The sequence below is a fragment of the Crocodylus siamensis genome, chromosome 12 (genome assembly GCF_052110815.1).
Source record: "Crocodylus siamensis isolate JL-2025a chromosome 12, ASM5211081v1, whole genome shotgun sequence".
Lineage (NCBI taxonomy): Eukaryota > Metazoa > Chordata > Crocodylia > Crocodylidae > Crocodylus > Crocodylus siamensis.
Genome location: NC_143406.1, coordinates 10177924 through 10199927, shown reverse-complemented (window position 1 = coordinate 10199927; position 22004 = coordinate 10177924). Strand labels below are relative to the sequence as shown.

The 22004-nt window shown below is 45.0% G+C and overlaps 1 protein-coding gene and 1 long non-coding RNA gene across 8 annotated transcripts in view; one reads left to right on the top strand and one right to left on the bottom strand.

Annotated features, from left to right (window-relative positions):
* KIF1B (kinesin family member 1B) overlaps positions 1 to 11449 on the bottom strand; it is a 142499-nt gene extending 131050 nt beyond the window's left edge. For 2 of the 7 annotated variants that reach the window (XM_090024180.1, XM_090024181.1), the window contains exons 1-2: positions 11206 to 11448; positions 3549 to 3729 (exon numbers count right to left, since the gene is read on the bottom strand). In XM_090024180.1, coding sequence (XP_089880306.1) covers positions 3549 to 3654 — 106 coding nt within the window. In that variant the 5' untranslated portion in view covers positions 3655 to 3729; positions 11206 to 11448. Of the gene's footprint in view, positions 1 to 3548; positions 3730 to 11205 lie in introns of all 7 variants that reach the window. The other 5 variants (XM_090024186.1, XM_090024183.1, XM_090024182.1 and 2 more) reach the window with 5 other exon arrangements.
* A 298-nt stretch (positions 11450 to 11747) lies between these two features.
* LOC149854599 (uncharacterized) lies at positions 11748 to 18495 on the top strand. Its single transcript, XR_016438758.1, has 2 exons — positions 11748 to 13334; positions 18010 to 18495. It is a non-coding gene; the product is annotated as an uncharacterized LOC149854599 (long non-coding RNA).
* The last annotated feature ends 3509 nt before the right edge of the window (positions 18496 to 22004 follow it).

Below are 22004 nucleotides of genomic sequence, written 5' to 3'. Positions count from 1 at the left end.
CAACTTCCAGGTTGTAGCTTACAGCATACAAGATACAGTTTCCATTGTTTAGACATTTGTCAGAAAAGCAGGAGTAAAGGGAGTACTACTAATATGCATTAACACAGTGTAAACTGAACGCTCAAATGGGGAACCTGACTTCACCTGACTAACACCACCCAGGGAGACAAGCTGCACAAAATGAACACTTTAAAACCAAGTAGCAGACAAAGCCGCTATACAAGATAGAAGAAATTCTTTGTTCCTGTTCCTACAAGTCAGATTCTGAGATGGAAGTTTATATTGTGCAAATATGCAGCAGAGAAAACCAAATAACATGTGTGGGGTGAGTTTTGCAGCACCTCAAAAGCCTTTGAGGCACCACAAAGCACGTGTGCACATTTGTGTGGACACACGCCAGGAGTTCTGGCACTACCCTCCCTTTGCCCCCCCCCCAGAATTAACGTTCCAGCTCTTGGCGCACACAAAAAAATCATAAATTCAACTTGGTCAGTCAAACAAAAGCTCCCTAGCTTCAGACAATGAGCTCAGCAGGAAGTGTCATGTCTCACCCCTTTCCTTCTCGTCATATTGCATGTAATAGTTTGAATGCTCGCAATAAATACCAATTAGCCAAGTTAGAAAAAAAGGCAAGGTTCATCTTTTTATCTAGTGTCATTGCTTGTTTTCGCCTACATGATAAATGTCTTGATTCTGAATTTTATCTTTAGAGACCTTGCAGCAAACGTGCTGAATGTCTTGGTTTTTGAATATTGTGTCTTAAAGGCCTTTAACAAAGTTAATTTAAAAGCGACCCTTAGGTAAACATTCCGACAGATCGAAACCTAGGGACTTTTGGAAAGCGGTTGGCAAGAGGTCACAGCGGTGATGTTGAAAATTCCCCAAAGACGACCCAGGAAAGGAATCTGTTGGGTAAGATCCGAGCCCAAATTTGGGAGTTGTGACAGGTTTGGGTAGGAGGGGCCCAAGACGGCAACTCACCCAATAAAAACTGTAACCTACAGTCCCGATTTGGAGGTAACCTCACTTGCAGAACACCAAAGGAAAAATCGCAAGTGTAGGCCAGATCAGACCGATCACCTGAACCACCCTCTCCGTGAACAAGAACTCCCGTTCACACTGAAGCCACGGAGCGCCCGAAGGGGACCAAAGGAAGGGGACTTGTTCCTATCACTGCTGAGACGAACCCTAAAACCATAACTAAAGAATGAAAGTATCCTTGGGGATTTGGTGTCTAGGAATTCTAGGACTGTAAGTACACCATGAGAAATAACCTTTACTTGTAATTGTGGTTGTTTTTGTAATACCAATTCTTATAGCATTGTTTGGGAAGGAAGTGCGTTTGGAGCATTGTTTCTAATATATGCAGTTATGGTGTTTTTAATGTTTGTGGTTTTTCTTAAAGCTAAGCTGTGTTACATGTGTAGCAAGGAATTTTAAAATAAAATTGTGTTGTATGAATTAAGTCTGCAATCATTGTGAAATCGTGCAAACAACCAAATACTCCCCCAGCCAGGTGCATCAAACAAATCAGTAAATTCTGTGAGATCTTTCTCTATTCCATAACCCACTAGAGACACTTCTCTGAACATTTTATCACCTTGTGAGCCTGCTCTAGGCATTCAAGAACATGCCTTTCCTCTCTTCAGATTCTTGGCATATTTCTTTTCTAATAGGCATATATGGAGGAGTAGGGGTGGAAACAGCTCTCAGACTGCAGGGACCCCAGAGTCTCTGCAACTGAAAAATCTTTTCCTACACAGACTCGAATGACCCCAGTGAGTTAAACCTGACCATCTGCCATCTAAGCCAGCTTGTGCAAGTGCCATGAGACTCCAACAGAAGGCTGCAGATTAGAGCATTTACAGGGAAGACAAGGCAGCAAGAAGATGCACAGGCAGTGCCAGCCATGTTAAACCAGAACATTTCCCCAAACCTTATTATTGATTTACTTATTTTAAATTTTCACTCTATTTCTGCAAGCCTTTTAGTACCTGACACTGTTTAGCAAGGTGACCCAGAGCCTGCATTCCACCTCATATCAGCTAACAGATGGTCTGCCAGAGATAAACCAGGCAACCTTGTCACTGAACCAAAGGAGTTGTTTTCAGTCTTGGATTAGATCTTACCTATGAAATTACCGCTGTCCAGTCACCCCGGCAGCAAGCAAAAACCTATGCTAACCTGTGGGCATTTCCATTATAAGTGCCATTAGATGGCACTTAACAGTTCTCCTATTTTATGTTGCACTGAGCTAACACTTGGCAGGCAAACGTGAGATAAAAGATCCATTTAAACCAGAAAATACTGATAACGATAATTCGTCTTCATTTGAAGTATAGCCTATATCTACAATAGGTTAAGTCTCAGAGTTCTTTATTTTTTTAGAGGAAATTTCAAATCCACCAGTCTAAACTTGACTTGGTTTCTCCTCCTAACATCTCCTATTATAGCTGTAAACAGGCATCTGTTTTGAGATTAGGGCCCCGTGTGACCCATATCTTCTCGCAATGCCACAACTGTTTGTATCAGAGTAGGCGATTGCCACGCAGTTTAAAACTTCATTGCAGGATGTGCCTGAAAGAAGAGCTGGACTCTAGAAGAACAAGCTTTTGTTATTGCACATTCAGATGTATTAACGGTATATGAGCATATAACCAACTAAGATGTATAACAAAAGAAACACATGTGTGGGCTATTAGCCCCCACACTCAGGGACACTCAATGAGGGAAGAAACTAATATTCTCAGGTAAGTATTTAATGTGATGACAATTCAGTGCTATAAAAGGGGTAGCATCGGGTTTTGTTCTTAGCTCAAACAAGGCCTGCCCTCATACCAGCCCTCGGTTATCTCATCTGCCCACTCCGTGTCATCTCAGTCCACGCACCAGGAATGAGAATCTCCAGGGAAAAGATGGAGTCCAGAGAACTTTAGGCTCCAGGACCAGGTAACACCTCATTTGACTAACGGCATGCCCAGGCTTATGTTTCTGGGATTTTTCACCCCTCACTCACTTAAGACAGCCAGTCACCAAAGGAGACCTGCTCCAACTCATGATTTAATAACTCCAGGGTTTACCATGGACTAGAGTACAGCAAAACCAGAAATAAGAGTCCTCCTGGTGTCTGATATGGAGAGACAGCCTTTTTCCTCAGGCCGGCCCAATCAGCTACTGCTTCTTAACTCACGGTAACCACAGATTCGAGTCCACCAAAGAAAACTAGCAGGACTGAGCATGCAGTAACACTACCACAAGCCCCATATGGCAACCTGCTGCAGCCCAAACCGTTCCCTGTGCTCTCAACTCAGAAAGCAGTAGCTGCACCTGCAGCAAGATCCACATATCCAGGACTTAACTTGCTTATTTTGTATTTGCCTGAAGTAATCTACGTCAGCCTCAAAAAAAAAAAAACAAAAACGAAGAGAGCTCCCTGAAAGGGTAATTCCAGATGACAAAATGTGCACAACCATCAAATGCCAATCAAAATGGACCAAAAGAGAGGAAACAGACAGACAGACTCCATTAGGAGAGGAGAATCAACTTACTGGTCGAGTTGCCTTGCATCTGGATGATACATTTGGATTCTTTGCTGGTCTCTCGGGAATTGAAGGGCCTGACCCGAACAGCCACCTTCACAGAAGCCCCCGACATCTTGATGTCCTGTAGTGCAGTGTTCAGAAATCAGAGGCAATGGTTTCGCTGCAGTTTGTTTCTTGTTGGAGCTTTCTAGAGAGAAAAGGACGTGTCAGATTTTTCTCAGAAAACACTCAAGACAAACAGGAATTAGTAGGGAAGAAGAGTTCAAGTGAGAAGATTACCTCATTCACCCTACAACTAAGAAACACCTCTGAATTTTTAACTGCAGAGATGGAGCTAGAATATTCATATCAGTACCCCAGGCCACCTCCCTCCTTAACGCTTATGTCAACCAACACAGAGTGCTCCTGAAGCAAACAAATAAGCTAATCTGCATTCCTTCCCTCCTTCTCTAGGAAGAATGGATGCTAGCGTCACTGGGAATTGTGTCCTTGGAAAAATGCAGGTATGACTGTAGCATGCATTAGTTTCCCTCTAGCTAGCATAGATAATGGCAGGAAAGATGCAGCAGCACAGACTAACTACCACAACACATGCTCAGGGTCCCTGGAGTGCTTGTACTCTGGCTGCTGGTCCACACGACCATTTGCTTGCTGGTGGTGTAACCCAGACTAGCCAGGTTTAAGCTAGCACAGGTGTGCTAACATGTGCTACAATCACACCTTCATTTGTTGTAGACAGGGGTGCACCAACAGATTTTCTGGGATGATACCAATGGCTGATTTTTAGCAAGCCATATCAGACCATACAAATCCAATTCCGATGTGCAGCTGGGCGACGTGGAGAGAGAGCAGCATCCGGCTGATAAGTCTGTTGTGGGGGCAGGGACAACCAGATAGAGGCCCCCATGGTGAGGGAGGGAGTAGGGCTGGGGTACAGGGAGGTGCTGCACAGCTGGGGCGGGGTATGGCACAGAGCCATGAGCAGCTTGTCCAGAGGTGGCACAGGGGACAGCTTCTGCCACTACATGTAGCCCAGGAGTGCACATGCCCCAAATCTGCACACAGGGTGCAGACGGGCTGCCACTGGGGGGGGGGGGGGGTGCAGCGGACAGGCACTGGGCTGGGGGCAGGCAGCAGTAGTGCTGGGAGGGGGACTATGGGGGCCAATACGATATAGGACTGATGTATCGGTGGACCTCTACTTGTGGAGGCAAATCCTCAACCATGGCTTGCACAGCAAGTAATTCCAGAGAAAAGGGCTTTGTGTTTTCTGCTCATTTCAATGGCACATGAAACAACCTCTGAGTACTCTGCCTGCATCTGGGGATTACCTCTGTTTCCAAGAAAAGAACAACCTTACTAAGTATTCGCACACCTAGCAACCTTTAACACAAATGCTGTGCTGCACAAAAACATTAGAGACTAAAGCTTTCAAATAGAGTTTTGCTTAAGCGCTCCATCTGTGTGCAGATGTCCACCAATGTACTCATGTGCTCAAGTCATTATGAAAATACTCATGGTTCAAGCCATGTCACTGCCAAATGACTGAGTACTTCCAAGTTTCCAGAAAACAAAGCGCTGGACCAGGAAGCAAGTCCATTCCAGATAAAACAGTACAGACCAGAGCTGGCACACTTCTGTGTACATCCTCCTTTGTTTACTCCCAGCTAACAAGTAGAGTCCTAACCCTTTCTGCCAAAACAGCAGCTGTGCTAGACAGTGCTCCACAAGTGAGGGTATATTGGCCAGAGCACCTGGAAATTGCTCCCATAGTTAACTAAACTCTGCCTCTTTGATAAAAGCTTTTATTCCAGGTTATGACCATAATTCTAGATGTCTGGAAAAAAATGGACCGGGAAAAAGAAAGTAAGTGTGCCAACTCAGAGAGCAAATTCACCAGCTGGTAAAAATAGCTTCAACATGCCTCATTCAAGCTATGACACATTTTCACATGGCACAAGAAGGTATCATTAAAACCACATTTTTTCAGTTCCACTAATGGCAGGGGATGACAGCACATCACATGGTATGAGAGGTTATATCATCGCATAGAATAGGGCAAGTTACTTAATGAGGTACTCCTCTCATCAGATTATCAATGTGCCTAACCAGATGACTGGTGCAGTTCTAGGTGCCAACAGAAACCAGAACTGAAGTAGAACTGACTAAGAGCACCTCTCACATGGAGGGATGATTTGTCACAGGAACAGCCAAAGCCAAGCTCTCAGTTACTGGCAACACAGATCACATTCCCCAGTTAGCTGGTCACCATAGTTTTAACACTCCCAAACATCTCTTGCATGACAGGAGGTAGCGAACATAGGACTTCATGTCACCATGATATTCCCTGGGCATCAACTAACTGGATTTTCTCCTCTTTTTTTCACCTCTATTCCCACCTATTACAATTTGACCCCCATATGTATCCATATCCTGCCAACAAATCTACATGACAGCAAACTAGCAGAATAACACCATATCAATGTTTTTCAAGTGAAACTGCATGTTACAGCAATTCACCAAAGTGATCACTTAGGTAAAATGTTCTGCACTTCGCACAACTGGCCACAGATAAATTAGCAAGCCATGGGATTTGTGTGGTCAGATAGAAGAGAAAGGGGATTACAGGAATGTTCATAGGCTATATTAGTAGAAGGCAAAACTAGAAACTAATCTGCACAGAGCTGACAGAAAGCTGATTTCCAGCAAATGGCTACCAAACATTTGTTGAGTGGCTCTCTTCTTTCTACTGTCTAGCTAACCTGACCAAGAATATTATATGCTTTTAACACTTAAGAAAATAGCTACAATGGCTAATGAATCAGAAGTCTGTATCAGCTAAAAGATGCTTAAGAATAAATGCCTCCTAAACTTCAGAAGGAGAGAAATTTCATGGGCATGCTTAGTTTGCATTGCTGCTTATTTTCCTTTCAATCTGTATAATATAGGACTGAATGACTATTTGCCTTTAATATCTTCATTAAAGTACCTACCCGGACTGTATTAACCTACTTAATACTCTATTATTTAAATATACTTAATCCTCTCCTCTTTTACCATACAGCTTGTACTGAAGTCTGACAACTGGAGCATCCATTTGTTGATACAGATGCGAGACCACCTTGCTTTCTTTTTAAGACACAAATTTCTTTCAACCCGTCCCAGGAACTTCAGAGCGACTGCCTTGCATAAGGCTATATATTTTAGCAGGGAGTGGCATGCAGATGTGCAAACATTCAATAGTTATTTCCAAATAACTAGGGACAAGGTAAAGCTAAGGGAAGGATATATGGAAGTCAGGCATTGGGAGGGGTTCCATGATAAGCCACAGCAACATTTTCTTCTCTTTATTACTGATTCAGCAGCCTTGAAACAAGAACTAAAGCATACCAGTCAGTGGACTGAAGGTCCATCCATCACCAAAACTGTTTCTCCTCCTGTCACTGCTAATTTAAGTTCTTTTGCATCTTTTACTTTAAGCTACTGTCTAATTTCCTATAGCACAGAGAGATCTCCCTGTAGCAACCTCTCTTGCCAGTGAACCTACAAATGACAAGAGCCTCTGTTACATCATCAGAAATCTCATCTTCAGTACAAAGACCAATGGATTCTTCACTTACAGGGAGTTCAAACTTGGAAGCGACAGTTATAAAAACATACAACCCTGCTTCCTCGAAAACTGTAAAAGAAGAAAGACTTCAAAATGTTGGAGCTTGAACTTGACAGAGTGGGATGTGGAGTTCCCAGAACAAGGACAGGATTAACATGCGTGCAATGCCATTCATGTCCCTGCCACACTGGCCTGCTCTCCTCCCTTTGACACATCCCCAGGCATCCCAACAACAGAATGAAGCAGTGAAAGCTCCCCAAACCCTCCCTTGTACCAGACTGCAAAGGATTTTACTTTATTTGACCTTCTCTGCTCTATTCATTCTTTGTATTGCATGAGTCTGATGTAGTGTTTCTCCCTCTCCAGTTCATATACCCCAGCAGGTAACTCTACCAGAATGAAGGAAAAGAGCTAACAGTTTCAATTTTACTTGAGTTGTCCTTAGTTATGTGCATGTGCAGCATGTAGCCAAGGACAAAAATGCTTCCGTTTTTTCTTTAAAACAAAAGATTTCACTTCCTGCTGGTGTCTGGACTAGAGACATCAATTTCTTTGCCCCAAAATCTAGTATAAACATTGCTGAGAGTGCTTCGCATGCTCCAAAACCTATACTACCTAATACTCTATTATTTAAATCAACGTTAGGAGCTCCCGGTACTGACAGAAGCAATGCTGCAAACAACAAAAAGAAGTGAAAGAAATAGAAGAAACTAAAGGTGTCAGAATAGACTTCACTGCCTTATATGAAACAGCATTTAAAGAAGGGAAAGGAAGAACGAGGCCATATCTTGTTACAATCATCCACAATAAGAACACAAAAAACTAGGTACTTCCGCAAGATATGCTCTCTAATCCTCTCAAATAGCAGTAGGGAAGTCTAATGACTTCTCTGTCCAGGGACCACTAGAAGAGAATCAAAGCAATTCCAGTACAGTTTTCAATTACAAGTACCAAGACTTATTTTCATCCAGGCACTATGTTCACGTACAGTCAACTTTCATCTCATAGCTGCCCTACTCACCTGAAAAAAGCACAGGTTCAAATACTACAGGCTGAAATAGAGCCTATTCTAAAGACAGTGACCATTAAAAAGAGTTTATACACAACTGGGTCACTTACATTATAGAAAACTCAGCCCAGAGGACAAACTGAAGAGCTGCTTTTGGCAGAAGGTACCACAGTTTTCAGACCCCATTTTTTTCCATGCAACTGCAATTGCACTGCACCTCACATTTCACCTAAACCCAGCCCTGTGGCTTTTCCCAGCTAACATCCCACATTACGCTGCTGTTTTACAATGATATATGGATTCCAGACACGTTCTCTGCTGTCTCACTGCACAAGGTCACTTTCTGATAAATTGATATAGCATGTGACCCAAGACTCCATTCATTTTAAAACTTGCTGAAATCAGTCAGAGCTCAGCACTTAAATAGCGACTTCAATCGGATTTCAAAACACTCCACAAAGATGCTATTATCCTCATCTCACGGACAGATAAACCGAGACACCGCAGTTATTTGCCCAAAGTATTGCAGCAGTCAGTGACAAAGGGACAACAGACACAAGGGTCCTGTAGCTCCCAGGCCTATTGCCACTACGGCACATTGTCTCCTTACAGAGGAATTACAGGAAATGCCTCCTGTAAGACAATACCAGCTTCACTCTGCAGTCCTGGACAGAGGTTCACGAGAACAAGATCTAAACACTCATATGCTGCTCCTTATACTCCATATAGGTTTAGAAAGTTGCCAGTAAATTCATTCCAGGATGAATCATTTTCCTAGTGCCTTGGAAAGTTTTAGATGTCTATTATTAGGCATGTGTTCTGCATAAATTAAAAATGGAACAAAGAAAATGAAGGACTGCATGATCTTACTGCCAAATCTTATACATAATTAAGATCCACCATCTACCTCTAAAGCTTAAGGTAAGTAATACCTGAATAGCTAGCTATTCATCAGCACAAAAACAAATCCCTTCACATTGAAGTGCTGCCTCATTTGTATTTACATGTTTTTAGCAATTATTAAAATCCACTGCTTCACCCAGTTTACACAGGTAAGCATGTCACAGATGAGTAAATTTTATATTAAATTAACTCGTAGAATTTGCCTATTCCTCATCATCTAAACTGCCTGAAATGGAAAACACACTAGTCCTTTTTCCCTTTGTGGATTTCAAGCATTAACTAAATTTGGGTTTAAGACAAACAGGAGCATTAATAATGTACTTTTCACTAAAACTTAAACTGTAACATCCCTACTTATTTCCAGAGTTGGCAAAAAACAATGTTTATGAAAGATCCAGCTTTGTCATCTCAAATTAGTTGGCAACATGCCTATAAACAAGACTTCAAATATTAAAAGAGACTGCTCGCTGATTATCAAAGTAACACCCATCATAGCACAAAGATTTAAGCTCTAGTTAATTCACATCAATTTCTCCTCTGCGGCAGAACATGCTGTTTTTCCTTTTTTTCAAATGAAAAGCCAAGAGCAGAACACAGACTTGAGGAAAGCCATATTATAGACTTAGCAACCAGATCCATGACCGGTCAAAAAAACAAATATTAGAGAATAAAATAAAGCTTGATGTTCTTAACAGCTAGATCTCCATCGTTAAATAGAAAATTTAGTTATGATCTCTATGCAAAATACATATCTGACAAATTGTGACCTGTAGAATCACCCGTGTTTAACTCACGCCATAACACATTTGAATAGGAAGTAAGAGTGCTATATCTCTTAGCATCAGAGAAAATGAGGATTGGAAGGGACCTCAGGAGGTCATCTAGCAACTGTCCAACCCCCTGCTCAAAGCAGGACGAGGCCTGGCTATCTCATCCCGGCCAAGGCTTTGTCTACCCGGGTCTTAAAAACCTCCAAGGATGGAGATTCCACCACCTCTCTGGGTAACCTGTTTCCCACCCTCCTAATGAAAAAGTTTTCCTTAATATCTAACCTAATGTAACCTATGGCTCCTTCCTTCCTTCTCACATCCTTGTCGTGACAAGGTATTTAACAGAATTCGCAACCACTGGAATCTGGCAGAGGCACAGCGTGAGCGCTTCTGCTATGGCCTCCAACTCACAACCTTTAGGCTAGCCACAATGTGCCTCAGTGCCCATGCCACCCCAGCCCCCACCCTATGGATATGACTATCCTAGAATGTGCAGCCGTTTTTTAATTAAAAGCTGACTCCCAGATACTTGTAACCCGATCACTAAAAGATACCAGGGACAAGCCATCACTAAAAGATACCAGGGACAAGCACAGAAATGACTGCATGGAAAGTTAGCAGGGTAGCTGCTCTGAGCACTGGGGCCCCATGAAGAAGAGGACGCCGGGGAAGCCCATTTTAGGTACCTCGCTGGAGATCGCTCAGAAAAGACACACTAAAACTGCAGCTCCAGCACGGGCTGCCAAATGACAGGTTTTTGATCGTACGTTTTCTTATTCGAACAAAAGCCGCAACACCGAACGCAAACCTTTAGAGGCAGCAGCCAAGGCCTGCTCACTCTGTGATTTGTCCAGCAGGCGAGAAAGGCGGAGGACAAAAACACAGGACTATGAACCATCTGGATTTCACTGAGGGCAGCAGGCAGGGAGCGGCACTTCTCTGTCAAGCCTGGGGAAGCTGCTATGCCAAGAAGCATCCCCACTGCTCCAGAACTGGATCTTGTCTTGACGGAGGGAGATGGATGAAGGGCACTCGGGCTGGGCCCCGCATGCAGACCCCATCCCTCGGGCTGCCATCCCCCCACTCCCCCCAATTTAGCTCCTCGAGGTTTGTCAGTTCATCCTCCCAACATGGCTGCCCTTTGCCGTGCGGAGCGGAGCAGGGGGCTGCAGCGCCCCAGGCCGGACCCTCCCCTCCCCCACCCCCAGGAGGCGCCGGGAAGGGGGGGGAGGGGAAAAACGGCTCGTCTCCCCGCTCGGAGTCCCAGGGACGCGGGGGAAAGGCTCTGGCTCCCGGCCGGAGATGATGGGGGGGGGGGGGGGGGACCCTCCCGGCCCCACCTCAATCCCACCCCGCCCTACCCGGGCGCACCTGGCGACGGCCGCAGTCCGGGGAACCGGCGACGCTATCAGCAGCGACGGGCGGAGACGGAAGGAGCCGGGCGGGAGCGCAGCAGACGGCCGCCCAGCGCCATCACGGGGCGGCGGGGCCGGCGCGGGGCTGGGGGCGCCCCCGCATCGGGAGGAGAGGATCCGCCGGCAGCGACAGCCCCGCGATATGCCTCGCCCGACTGCCGCTTCCACACTGAGCGGCTCGGATCGCTCCGCAGCGCGCCCCGCCCTCGGCCCGCCCCACTCCGCCAATCGCGGCGCGGCGCCGGCCCTCGAACCAATCGCCGCGCGGCAACGCTCGGGAAAGGGGTCGGCCCCGTCGCGCGTCCATCCTCGCCCGCCACCAATCACAGCCCGCGAGGGGAGAACAGGGGGGTGCGACACAAATGGCCGTTGTCTAGACTCGGCACCGCCCCTTTCGCCAATCCCTCCGCCGAACGGCGAAGACGGGCGGGCCCGTCCCCTCTCGGAGCCAATCAGAGTGCCCGCAGTCTTTGGGAGGAGGCGCCAGGACGTTCGCTCACTGGTTCTCCGCGCAGCTGCCGGGGCAGCCCCGCTGCTCCCCCTGGCGGCGAGACAGGCGTGGCGGGGCCTGAGCCACCCTGGGGACACGCGCACCCGTGCGCACGCCCAGACCGGGGTGCGGTGCAGCACTTGTCACTGGACCCTCCACCGGAGCATCGGGGGGTCATCGCGGATCACTGGTCGGTGCTTGCTGTGCCTGCCTTCACCCCGCGTTGTGTTATGGCGCTGAACAGCCCTGATACGCCGGTGCATGCCCCTGCCCATGGCGCTGCCCCTCACTCCCAACCCACAGCCCCCTGCATGCCGGCCCTGTCGGTGCCCCTCACTGCTGACCTGCAGCCCCCTACCCCCTCCAGCCCTGATGAAGGCGGCCCCCAGCTGCCCCTTGCCCCCATGATGACTCACAGGACTCCAGCAGAGCCACTGGGGGCCAAGGCCTGTGCTCTTAGAGGCAGGGGCAGCCGGCCAGGAGATGCTGCCCAGGTTGGGGGGGTGGGGGCCTTGACCAAGCCATTTGGTGCAGCGTAGGAGCTCCAGTCCAGGGCAGGGGGTGCTACACGCATTCCCTCCTCCTCCCTCCAGCCGGGGCTTGAGTGGGAGCCCTGGGTGGGACAGAGAGCACCTGGAGCCCCTTGCCCTCCTCCAGCTGCCTGCATTACGACCCAGGCCACAGCTGTGTTGGGCTTCAGGCTGTTGTGCAGGTCCTCCCCATCGCATTGCACCCCAGCCGGTGGTGTGGGGCAGTATGCGGTGCCCCAATCGCTACCTGTGCCACGCAGCTCCCCTTAGCCCCCAAAGGACCCTCTTCCCCTTCCTTTGCTGCAGTGCTGGGCTCGCTGGCAGCACCAAATGCTGCCCCAGCCCCCTGCCATGCTGCAGCCCGGGTGCCTGGACTCCTTCCCCCAATGCTGGCATGCACCTGCCCCACATCCCCTCCACACACCCCCTACCACACACACACCTGCCCCTGGGCAGTCTCCAAGCCCTTGCCCTCCAACCCCTGTGCCCCATGGACTTACCTGCATCCAGTTGCTGGGGCTGCTCTCACCACCCTGCCTGGCTGTATGCTGGCCACACGCAGGTGCACACGCAGGTACACACGGAATCACTCCCCCCTGCAAGGCTGCCAGCCTGCAAGGGGAAACCCAGAGTTTGCTGCGGTTTTCTTCTTTAAAGGGGAAAATCCACATTTTTCTGCAGCAGACAGAAAACCCAGATCCCCAATGACAAGCCACAAAATCAACTGACTCCCTCAACACTGTTTGTCTAGAAAAGCCAGGCAGTTGGTTTTAAACTTTGGGTAGAGCAGGAAACAAAGTGGGTGACGAGTGTCATTGCTCACCACTGCCGGTGGTGTCTGCTGGCAGCCCCTGATTGCCGCTGGCCACCACTGGCAGCAGTCCCCCTGAATATGCGCGTGCGTGCACGCCCCCCCCCCTTTAAACCTAAAGTTCTGATTCCTGAGCAAGAAGGGTTGGAGTGAAAGCCAACAACACCTGATGGGAACCATGTGACTTATTCCAATCATGGCTGGAATAGGGCTACTGACACCAGTGACTCAGAAGAGGATTTTTGCATTTTTTGGTGAGTGAGCTCAAGCCGTCTTCAGCCTACAAGCTAATGTTTTCTTTATATGTTCCTCTGACCCTTCACTTTCATGCAAGTGTTTAAGTAGGTTCTGTAAGCAATGCTATATAAAGGTGTATTTGAGTGCTTTAAATAATAATGAAGTGTGCCTTTTTGTTTCATGCTAAAAATTGATTTGTGGCAATAACCAGCTTCAGACCTCTGCCTAACCCATCACAGACCTCTGTTCAGTGCTCTGACCAGCTGGAATGATACTATTTCTTTTTTTATCATCACTTTTTAAAGTTCTACTCTACTGCTATTAAATATAGGAAATAATTTGTTAGCTCTAGTAAAAAGGAGAAAGTAAAAGAGAAAAGGAACAGGCCTACAAAATCTGCTTTAGAACAGTCAAAGAAGCACATGCAGTAAGAAGCAGAAAGTGATATTGCACTTGTCCTTTAGAGAAAGCCAGGTTGGGAAGACAGAATGACATGAACTCAAGGTCCATGTCCACACGATCATGGGCATTTGCTTCCCCAGGGCCAAGAAGCAGCGGTACACCATGTGCCACTGCTACTTTTCCTAGGGGAATACCTGTGCCATGCACTCTCTGGCATGCAGCAGGTTACCCTGGGTAGGGTAGGGGACATGGGGCCAGCAATGGGCTGGCCCCAGCAGCCTTACCTGGGATCCTGGGGGCCTCAGGGCATGGTGATCCTGCTGCTTGGAGCTTGTCTAGCAGTCAAAGTATGGCTCTGGCTGAGGGAGACGCATGCTGCCCCCTCATATGCCACCCATTTTTTTCTTCCATGTGGATTCTTTTGACCCCAGGATCTCCCAGGGTTAATCCCAGGGTGCATCATGCCTGCAGCGCCAAATACTGTACGGCTGCACTCAACTGGATGCTGCCAAGGAGTGCATTAATAGGAAGGAGATGAAAACTCAAAGGGAAGGTAGAGTTGAGGATGAGGGGGCAGTTGTACTTTTCTTAGCCCATTTAAAGTACCACTTATACCAGCTAGTTACAATATTGATTGTTTTTTTAAACCATTACAACAATTTTCATGCTGTATTCCTGCCAAAGTTAAATTTACTGCATATACTGTTTGATAATGCAAAGTCAGTAAGTCAGATAGCCCAAGATGTTTGTTTTTCATTTGTCTGTTCTGTATTTCAAATGCTGTTATATATGTACATTCGGCTAATAAGAACTGGCAGCATACCTACAGTAATTATTTCTTCCTGATGCTTTACTGGATAGAAATGTACATAAAACCTTTCTTGTTAAGTACCAGATACTTGCACGGTAAGCAAATGTATATGTATAACCAAAATGCAGATCATCATTTTGCGCACACATGGTTGAACAATAGTTTCTATTTATTCCACACAACTCCATTCACAGACTTCATAAGCAACATTTCAAAAAGTCTGCCGGGACGTTTAAAAACTTAATTTACCAAGCCACTGTTGTTTGAGTTTATCCAATAAAACGAGAAGCATGAAGTCACTAATCTTGTTTTACAATTGCTGGCAGTACAGATATTCTAGACTAGTGCCTCTGGCTCCCAATGGAGAACTGAAGTTGTAGTACACCTTGCTGGGCAGTGTGCTCAGAAAAGTCCAAAAGAACCACAAGTGGCAAATGTTTTTGGGTTCCTAAATTTTTCATTCCTGACACAGTACTGGAGTGGAGATTCATAAAAGCACCTACAGGATCAAAAGTAGCCACTTTTGACAATCTTTACCTTTATGTCTTTTCTGCTCAGAGTTATCTTCCTTGCCTTACCTAATGTGCTGCTCAGGCTGACAAGACAGAAAAATGGTAGTTTACAGGCAAGAAAATCCACACTTGTGAACTGGCTAACAACCATGCTGGGATATTTAAATTGTTCACCCTCAAGGAGACAATCACGTTGTTGTCTAGAACAGAGGCTCTTAAACTATGGTCTGCAGATCACCACTGGTCCATGAGCTCCATTCAGGTGGTCGCAGAAAGGTTGTGGAGCAATCAAGAATATCTGTACTTGTACGGTAAGACTACTGATATTGAAATCTGACTTGTGTGCTTTGATTTGTAGAACAAAAAAAAGTTTAAAGTGGTCCGCCAAGACCCACAGCAATTTTCAAGTGGTCTGCGAAAAGAATAGTTTGAGAACCACTGGTTTAGAAGAATGCTAGCTTCGCAGAACAGAGACGTAAGCTAGTTATGACTGATTAATGGTAAACCAGTGGGATAACATAGGCAAAATGCTTCTTTCCGTCTGCCCAGCAGAGTGGAATAATAGTTTTGTTGGATCTTTGATTGTATTTCACTATTATATAAAACTAGCAGATTGGCCATCAAGAATGACTGGGGGATGGGGGGCAGAAATGGAGCCCCACATCTCGCTTCTCCTCCCCTGCTGCTCTGGGTCCTCCTCTATTCCCCCCACAACCCGTCATCACTGCTCTGGGTCTGCCCCCACTCCCCGTCCACCTCTCTGGGTCTGGCACCACTCAACCCCGCTCCCTGCCGCTCCTGGTCTGGCCCTGCTCTACCCCCACCCCCCTCCGTTCCAGGTCTAGCCCTGCTCTACCCCTGCTCCCTACATCAGTCTAGGTCCAGCCCCCCCTTCCCCCCCAAACTCTCTGGGTCTGGCCCCGTTCTATCCCCTGCCATGTCCGGCCCTGTGCTCCTCCCCCCTGCCACTCCACGTCCAGCCCTGCTCTACACCCCCTACTCCACCACTCTGGGTCTGGCCCCATTTCTTCCCCCACCGCTCCAGGTGTATCCCTGCTTTACCCAGCCCCCTTCCCCCACCCTGTGTCCACCTGCCTGCCCTTTCCTCCCTCCCTGCCTGTTGCCTCCCCCTCCCTGCCAGCTGTTCTGAAGGGAGTTGGGGCCAGGCGGCAGGGGGCACTGCCACTGTGATCCACCCCCACCCTTTTCCCTCATGCAGGGAGGCATAGCGATGCCCCGCTGCTCAGGCAGCTGGGGTGTGTTCACCGCCACTACAAAACTTGCCAGCAGCGGTGCAAACTTGGGCCTACGCAGCTAGGGCCACACAGCCAATCGCCGCCAGCCCTCTTGGCGGTGCATGCGCAGTTGCCCAAAAGCGTTACAGACAGACAGACTAAGCCTTTTTATTATATTAGATGTGGTTTTCTTCTTGATGTATCTGCAGCCTAAGACGACATTCTACATCCAACCTGTTGGCCAGTGTCCATCAAAACATACAGCCTTAGTCTTAAGTCAGACAAAGGCAAAATAGGTTCATGTCTTATAGACTGACTTAATGTTAATTCAGAATATACTCAAGTTATATATGCTGATATTTTAGTGATCAAAGTTATTGTTCCTTGAGATGACTATTTGCTACCTAAGGCAAAACAGATCAGTCTCTCTCTTGCATCAGTACTTATGATCATTTTCGCAGACTTCCAAGTTTCCTGTTGTTTACTTGGTGCGTTTGGGCAAGGTCTACATTTTCAGCATAACTTAGGTTCCCCTCAGCTGTCCATTAGTGAAATTATAGTCTTATACTCATTGTCTTTCTTGTAGAAGTGATACGAATGGGACTTACTTAAGGTTTGAATACTTCTCCTGAGTTAGCAGGACGGCTAGTTGAATTATGCCAGGCCGAGTTTCTCACTGCGCCATTCCAGAAACCATGATCAAATGTGTATCCACCTCTCCTACATGTAACTGAAGAATGATGTCATCTTTCTGATGCTTTATTAAGAAATTTTTCTATCTGCAAATGTTTGATACTAAGATGTTTAGATTGAGAACAAGATGCATTTTTGTTCTTCTCGGAATCAGTGTTGCGTATTTATTTGTACTCATCTTTGTTGCTTCTAATGCTGAACTTGAAAACCAGAGGAAAAAAAAACTCTCTCTTTTATGTCATTTTCTCTTTGATTGTTCCCCTCCCCTACTGTGTTTTGAATTAATCTGTCATGAGTACAAATGTTTATGTTTAGTAGCTCCAATCTGAATTTACAGTCATAATCACACTACAGCGCAAAGAATAGCGGTGTCAGGACATGTCTGCAAACATCTCTTGCTAGTTAAAATGCTGCAGAGCCAACAAAGCAAAAACACAAAAGGCAAAAACAAAGCATGTTTTTGTAGGTCCTATAAACTACCCTTGTTATGGTCTTGCAGATACTTGATGGGACTATTAGATTTAAAATAAACAAAGAATTTGGATATTTTATATAGTTCAACTCTTCCAACTGATGCTAAATACAATGTGGAAGGTCTGACATTTTGCATCTCAAAAATTGTATTTAAAAACTACTATACATGGGTATTTTTATGTAATCAGGGGTATATTTGGTAGCTGTGTTTGTCTGAGAAAAAAGAAATGCAAAACTCTAGAACTCTTGGTTCAGAGATGATACCTTTTATTAGACCAACTAAGAAATCGCTTTTGTGATTCCTTAGTTAATACCTTTTTATTATACTCTCTCTGAACCAAGAGTTCTAGAGTTTCGCATTATTTTTATGTAAATATTTTGTTGTCACGGTGCCCTTCAACTCCCCCTCTTTCATTCAAAGACGGTGAGCACTTGCTTGGCTTCTCTGCGCTGTTCATGCATCGTTCTTCTGTAATGGACAGTTTTGCTCACTAGAAACAATCTCACGTCCCCATTAGCTGGGGTCTTAAAGCCATGATTAAAAATCCCAAATTATTGTTTTTAGGTTTTTCTGTAGAAGTGACAGACGATCTCAGTCTATATGGGTAAAGGAGACGAGGCCTAATACAGGCTTGCCACCAAATTTCTGACAAGAATCTTAACTGTGTAACAACACCCAAGGCTCAATACCAGAAAGGAGGAACTTGGTGGTCCAGGAATCCATTTCTGCGTAATGTATCTTCTACAAAATAGAAAAGACTATTAGGAGACACCTGGAGGCTCAACAGTACACTCGGAATTAATACAACTGAACAAAAGGACCCCAAACATTTGTGGGAGTCAAATTTCTGGATACTGACTTAGTGACTGGCTCCTATCAATGTCGTTGTGTGAATCAGAATCACCGTTTCCAATGTTATTGAACTTGGGGCATGTTTGAATTTCTGTTTCAAATTTGCATCTTGAACCAGTTTCTACTTGTGAATCACTGTGACGTTGTATCTCCTTTATATAATGTACAGCTATTATTGAATACACACACTTAATGCAACCGACTCGCATTGTGTCAGCACAGAAGAACCCACATCTCCTAAAGCTGTAAAACATTATTCCACCCACCAGCTCTTCAAATGCTATATAGAGAAACATTTCTAATACATGTGAGAGAGTGACATCAGTGGATAAGTAAAATTACGTTGCACCTAGACATAAATTACCTAGAATCCCCTTCTCTTGTAATTTTTAGTTGAGACTAAATTCACATACTGTATTTTCAAAATGTAGATGATACACAAATATATAGAACCTGTAACAAAACAGACACCAGTACTAGAAATATCACCCTTTAAAAATTCCTCATTTGGCATAAATGCTTCCAACTCGGATTACATTTTTTGCTTTTTTATTTTTGCATGTAGACCAAAGACAGGTCAAGGAACAGTTCAAAGCTTTTTCAGCAAAGAGAGAAAATAGTTTAGATATCTGTTCAAAGTAGTGAGGGTTCCATCCCCCAATACCTGGTTTTTACTAATTTCCATTATTCTACTGGTTTATTTTTTGATTTTACCACTTCCCTCTTTTCATCTCACCAACACTTTTCCTTGTCAACATTTCCCAAACTTTTGTTAACTTTTCCTGAATAACGCATCTGCAGAACGTTGTCTGCCCATGCTCAGTTCCCCAGCTCTTCCTACTTACTATTGGTTTGCTTATTTAAAACTGCCCATTTAAAATCCCCATAGCCAACTAATTTCCAAAATATGTGGAGTCTTCCGATTCCAACATTCTTCCCTCCTTCCACTAAAACCAAGTGCTTTCCGTGGACATTGCAATTTTATATGCTTATTTCAGATCTATCCAAGTCCTGGGTGTCAGATGCAACTAGATGAACCCTACTTAAAACCCTCTTTTTTAGGGTTTAAATGAAATTGCATTGTGCTATTCCTCCACTCAGGGGAAATGAATTTTGCTGGTGTAGCAAAAGAGAAGGAAATGATCTCTGTCATAGCAGGAGAGATTATTGGTACAGTAATATTTGTGAAAGCATTTCACCTCTACTGGACAGAGGTGAAAACAAGGGAGATACGGATATAAAAACTGTGTCAAAGACCCATCAAATTGCACCATCCCAATGCAGAAAGGCAATAAAAATTAAAGGCATCCAAGCTTGCATTGCCAAACCTTGTCTTGGCATTAGCACATTTTCAAGAATCCCTTAAAATCTTAAAGGACTGCTCTTTTTTCATGGTTGTGACAACCTGCATCACCATCTGTTCCTTCTCGTCTTTAAACAAAAAATAGATATATTTTAATCTAATTTTCAAGAGAAGTTTTGTTTAAAACAATTTTACATATTATTTCTCATTACAGGATCATTTATTCTTCATTACATATTATTCCTCATTACCTTCATTTTCCTGCTAATATCTTCTGCATCAGACTCTGTCAGCAGTAGATTCCCCAGTACAGATCCAATGAAATTAATTCAGTTAACAGGCTTTTCAAAGGTGTTGGTTGAAGCCATATTTTGTTTCTCTGAGGAATGTGAGGGAGTCCTGTTAGGATCACAACTGGCCAAAGATTATTCTCATTTTGGTTTTGTTTTCATGGAGATTGGTTTATCCATCTGAAAAGTCCAACGCTGACAGACACATGAGAATTTTTTTCTGATATACAAGTCGGATGTAGGGAGGTATATAGAAGTGATTAACCGAGTTGCAAAAAAAAAAGGCAGGATACGCTTTTTAATATCCAGGTGCATTTTGTGTAAAGATGGGCTAGGCTTCAAGCTTTTGCTAGAGTATGAAACATCTGCTGCAAACTGCAGCTTTTATTAATGTGCTTAAGCAGTGTAGGTGTATAAGGCTCTGACATCCTGTACTCAGAGGAATCTAACATCTAAACTGATCGCAAGGTTAAGATACTAGGAGGAAAGACAAGGCAAGGGCGGAGGCGGTGGGTTGGAGGAGGAAAGCACCTCTACATGGAACAAGATTTTATGATTGCTTGGCAGAAAAGAAAAGATGCAGTACACTACTTCCTAAATACTTGTTTATAAAACTTGAAAATTTCAGAGCATGGGAAAAAATGTGAATAGTGAGAGGAACAGAGAGGTCATTCAGCAACAGGAAATAAATCATGGAAGAAATCTTCACATGCTTGATTTCTGCATGGTCTGAGGGAACCTCTGCTACATACAAGACGCTGCCCGTTACAACAGCCTTTGCTATCAAAGTTACGTACCCTGACATCTCATTACTTGGTTCATGAGTCAACCTAGGATTTTTAAAAAGGGGTTCAGATGATGTGGTGCATCACCGCATATAACAACATTTTTCTCCAGCTAGAAGGAAACTAGAAGCTTTACTATGGTTGGGGTCTGGCACTACATTATTTTATTTGAAAACAAAAACACAACTTTACATTTAAAAACACGTGCACAACTTTGCTAGATTATATATTAAGTTAAAAAAACACAACAAAACTAGGCAAAAATGGTCTAAATAGAAGGTACTGTGCCATTAGTTCTGTAGTCATTATAGTTCAATGCACATCTCTTCTTCAAATTTGTCAAATAAAATCTAGTCATCTTGAGAGCACCTCCAGTACTTAATCATTAGTCATTTCTACACAACTGAGTTGGTATGGTATTACTACACCTGAGTTAAAGATTTTAGGGCTATGAAATAGAAAAGAGAGATTACCAGATAGCAAAATTGCAGAAGGATAGCTTGACTCGAGCTACCTCAATGGAACATGAAGACTATTAAAAAGGAGAGGGTTGTTAATACCTAGAGTGAAGAGAGATTAGCAGAAATCAGGTGGCTTATAATCAGCCATGAAGTTAATGGACTCCCTCAGCTCTGCCTGAATAGAAATGCTGCTGCCTCTCCTGAGCAATTGGTTTAAAATTTTGGATAGATTAGGAATCAAACTGCACCCTCCTAGGTCTGCCTCCAACTCAGTTATGTGGTGGTGAAAGCAATGCTGGTCATTGCAGATCCTGACATTACCAAGCAAACTTCAACTGATTCATTTTACTTAATTCTACCATTTTATTTTACTTTTTTAACTAATTCTGCTCCATCTCTACACCTTTACATAGGCTCTAGTCCCAAGTATAGTTCCCAACGCCTGTGAAAGGATGGAAACTATTTAGATATACTTGTGATCAAGCCACCTGAGAATTCAGCCTGCATTGTGCTGTGCTGTGCTGGGATCTTCTTCACGCTGTCTGAATTTAAGCTCGACAGGCTCCAAGGATAGGTTATACATAACCAAAACTCCCTAGGGAAAGGAAACATAACTGATGCTCTTGTCACATGGCACTGTTTCTTCTCAATTTTCTTGTGCATATGCTGCATGTGTTGCCTCAGTTCAGAGATGGGCAAAATATATGGCCATGAAGGGGTTTTGTCCAGCCCGCAGTGGATCCCTCAGTCCTGTCTGGCCCAGGTGCCGCCCACCAGGGCACATCCTGCTGTCCCTTAAGCATGGGGCTGGGGCAGCTCCTACCAGTTGCTACCGCTGCTGGTCCCAGCCCCATGGTACCAGTGGGGA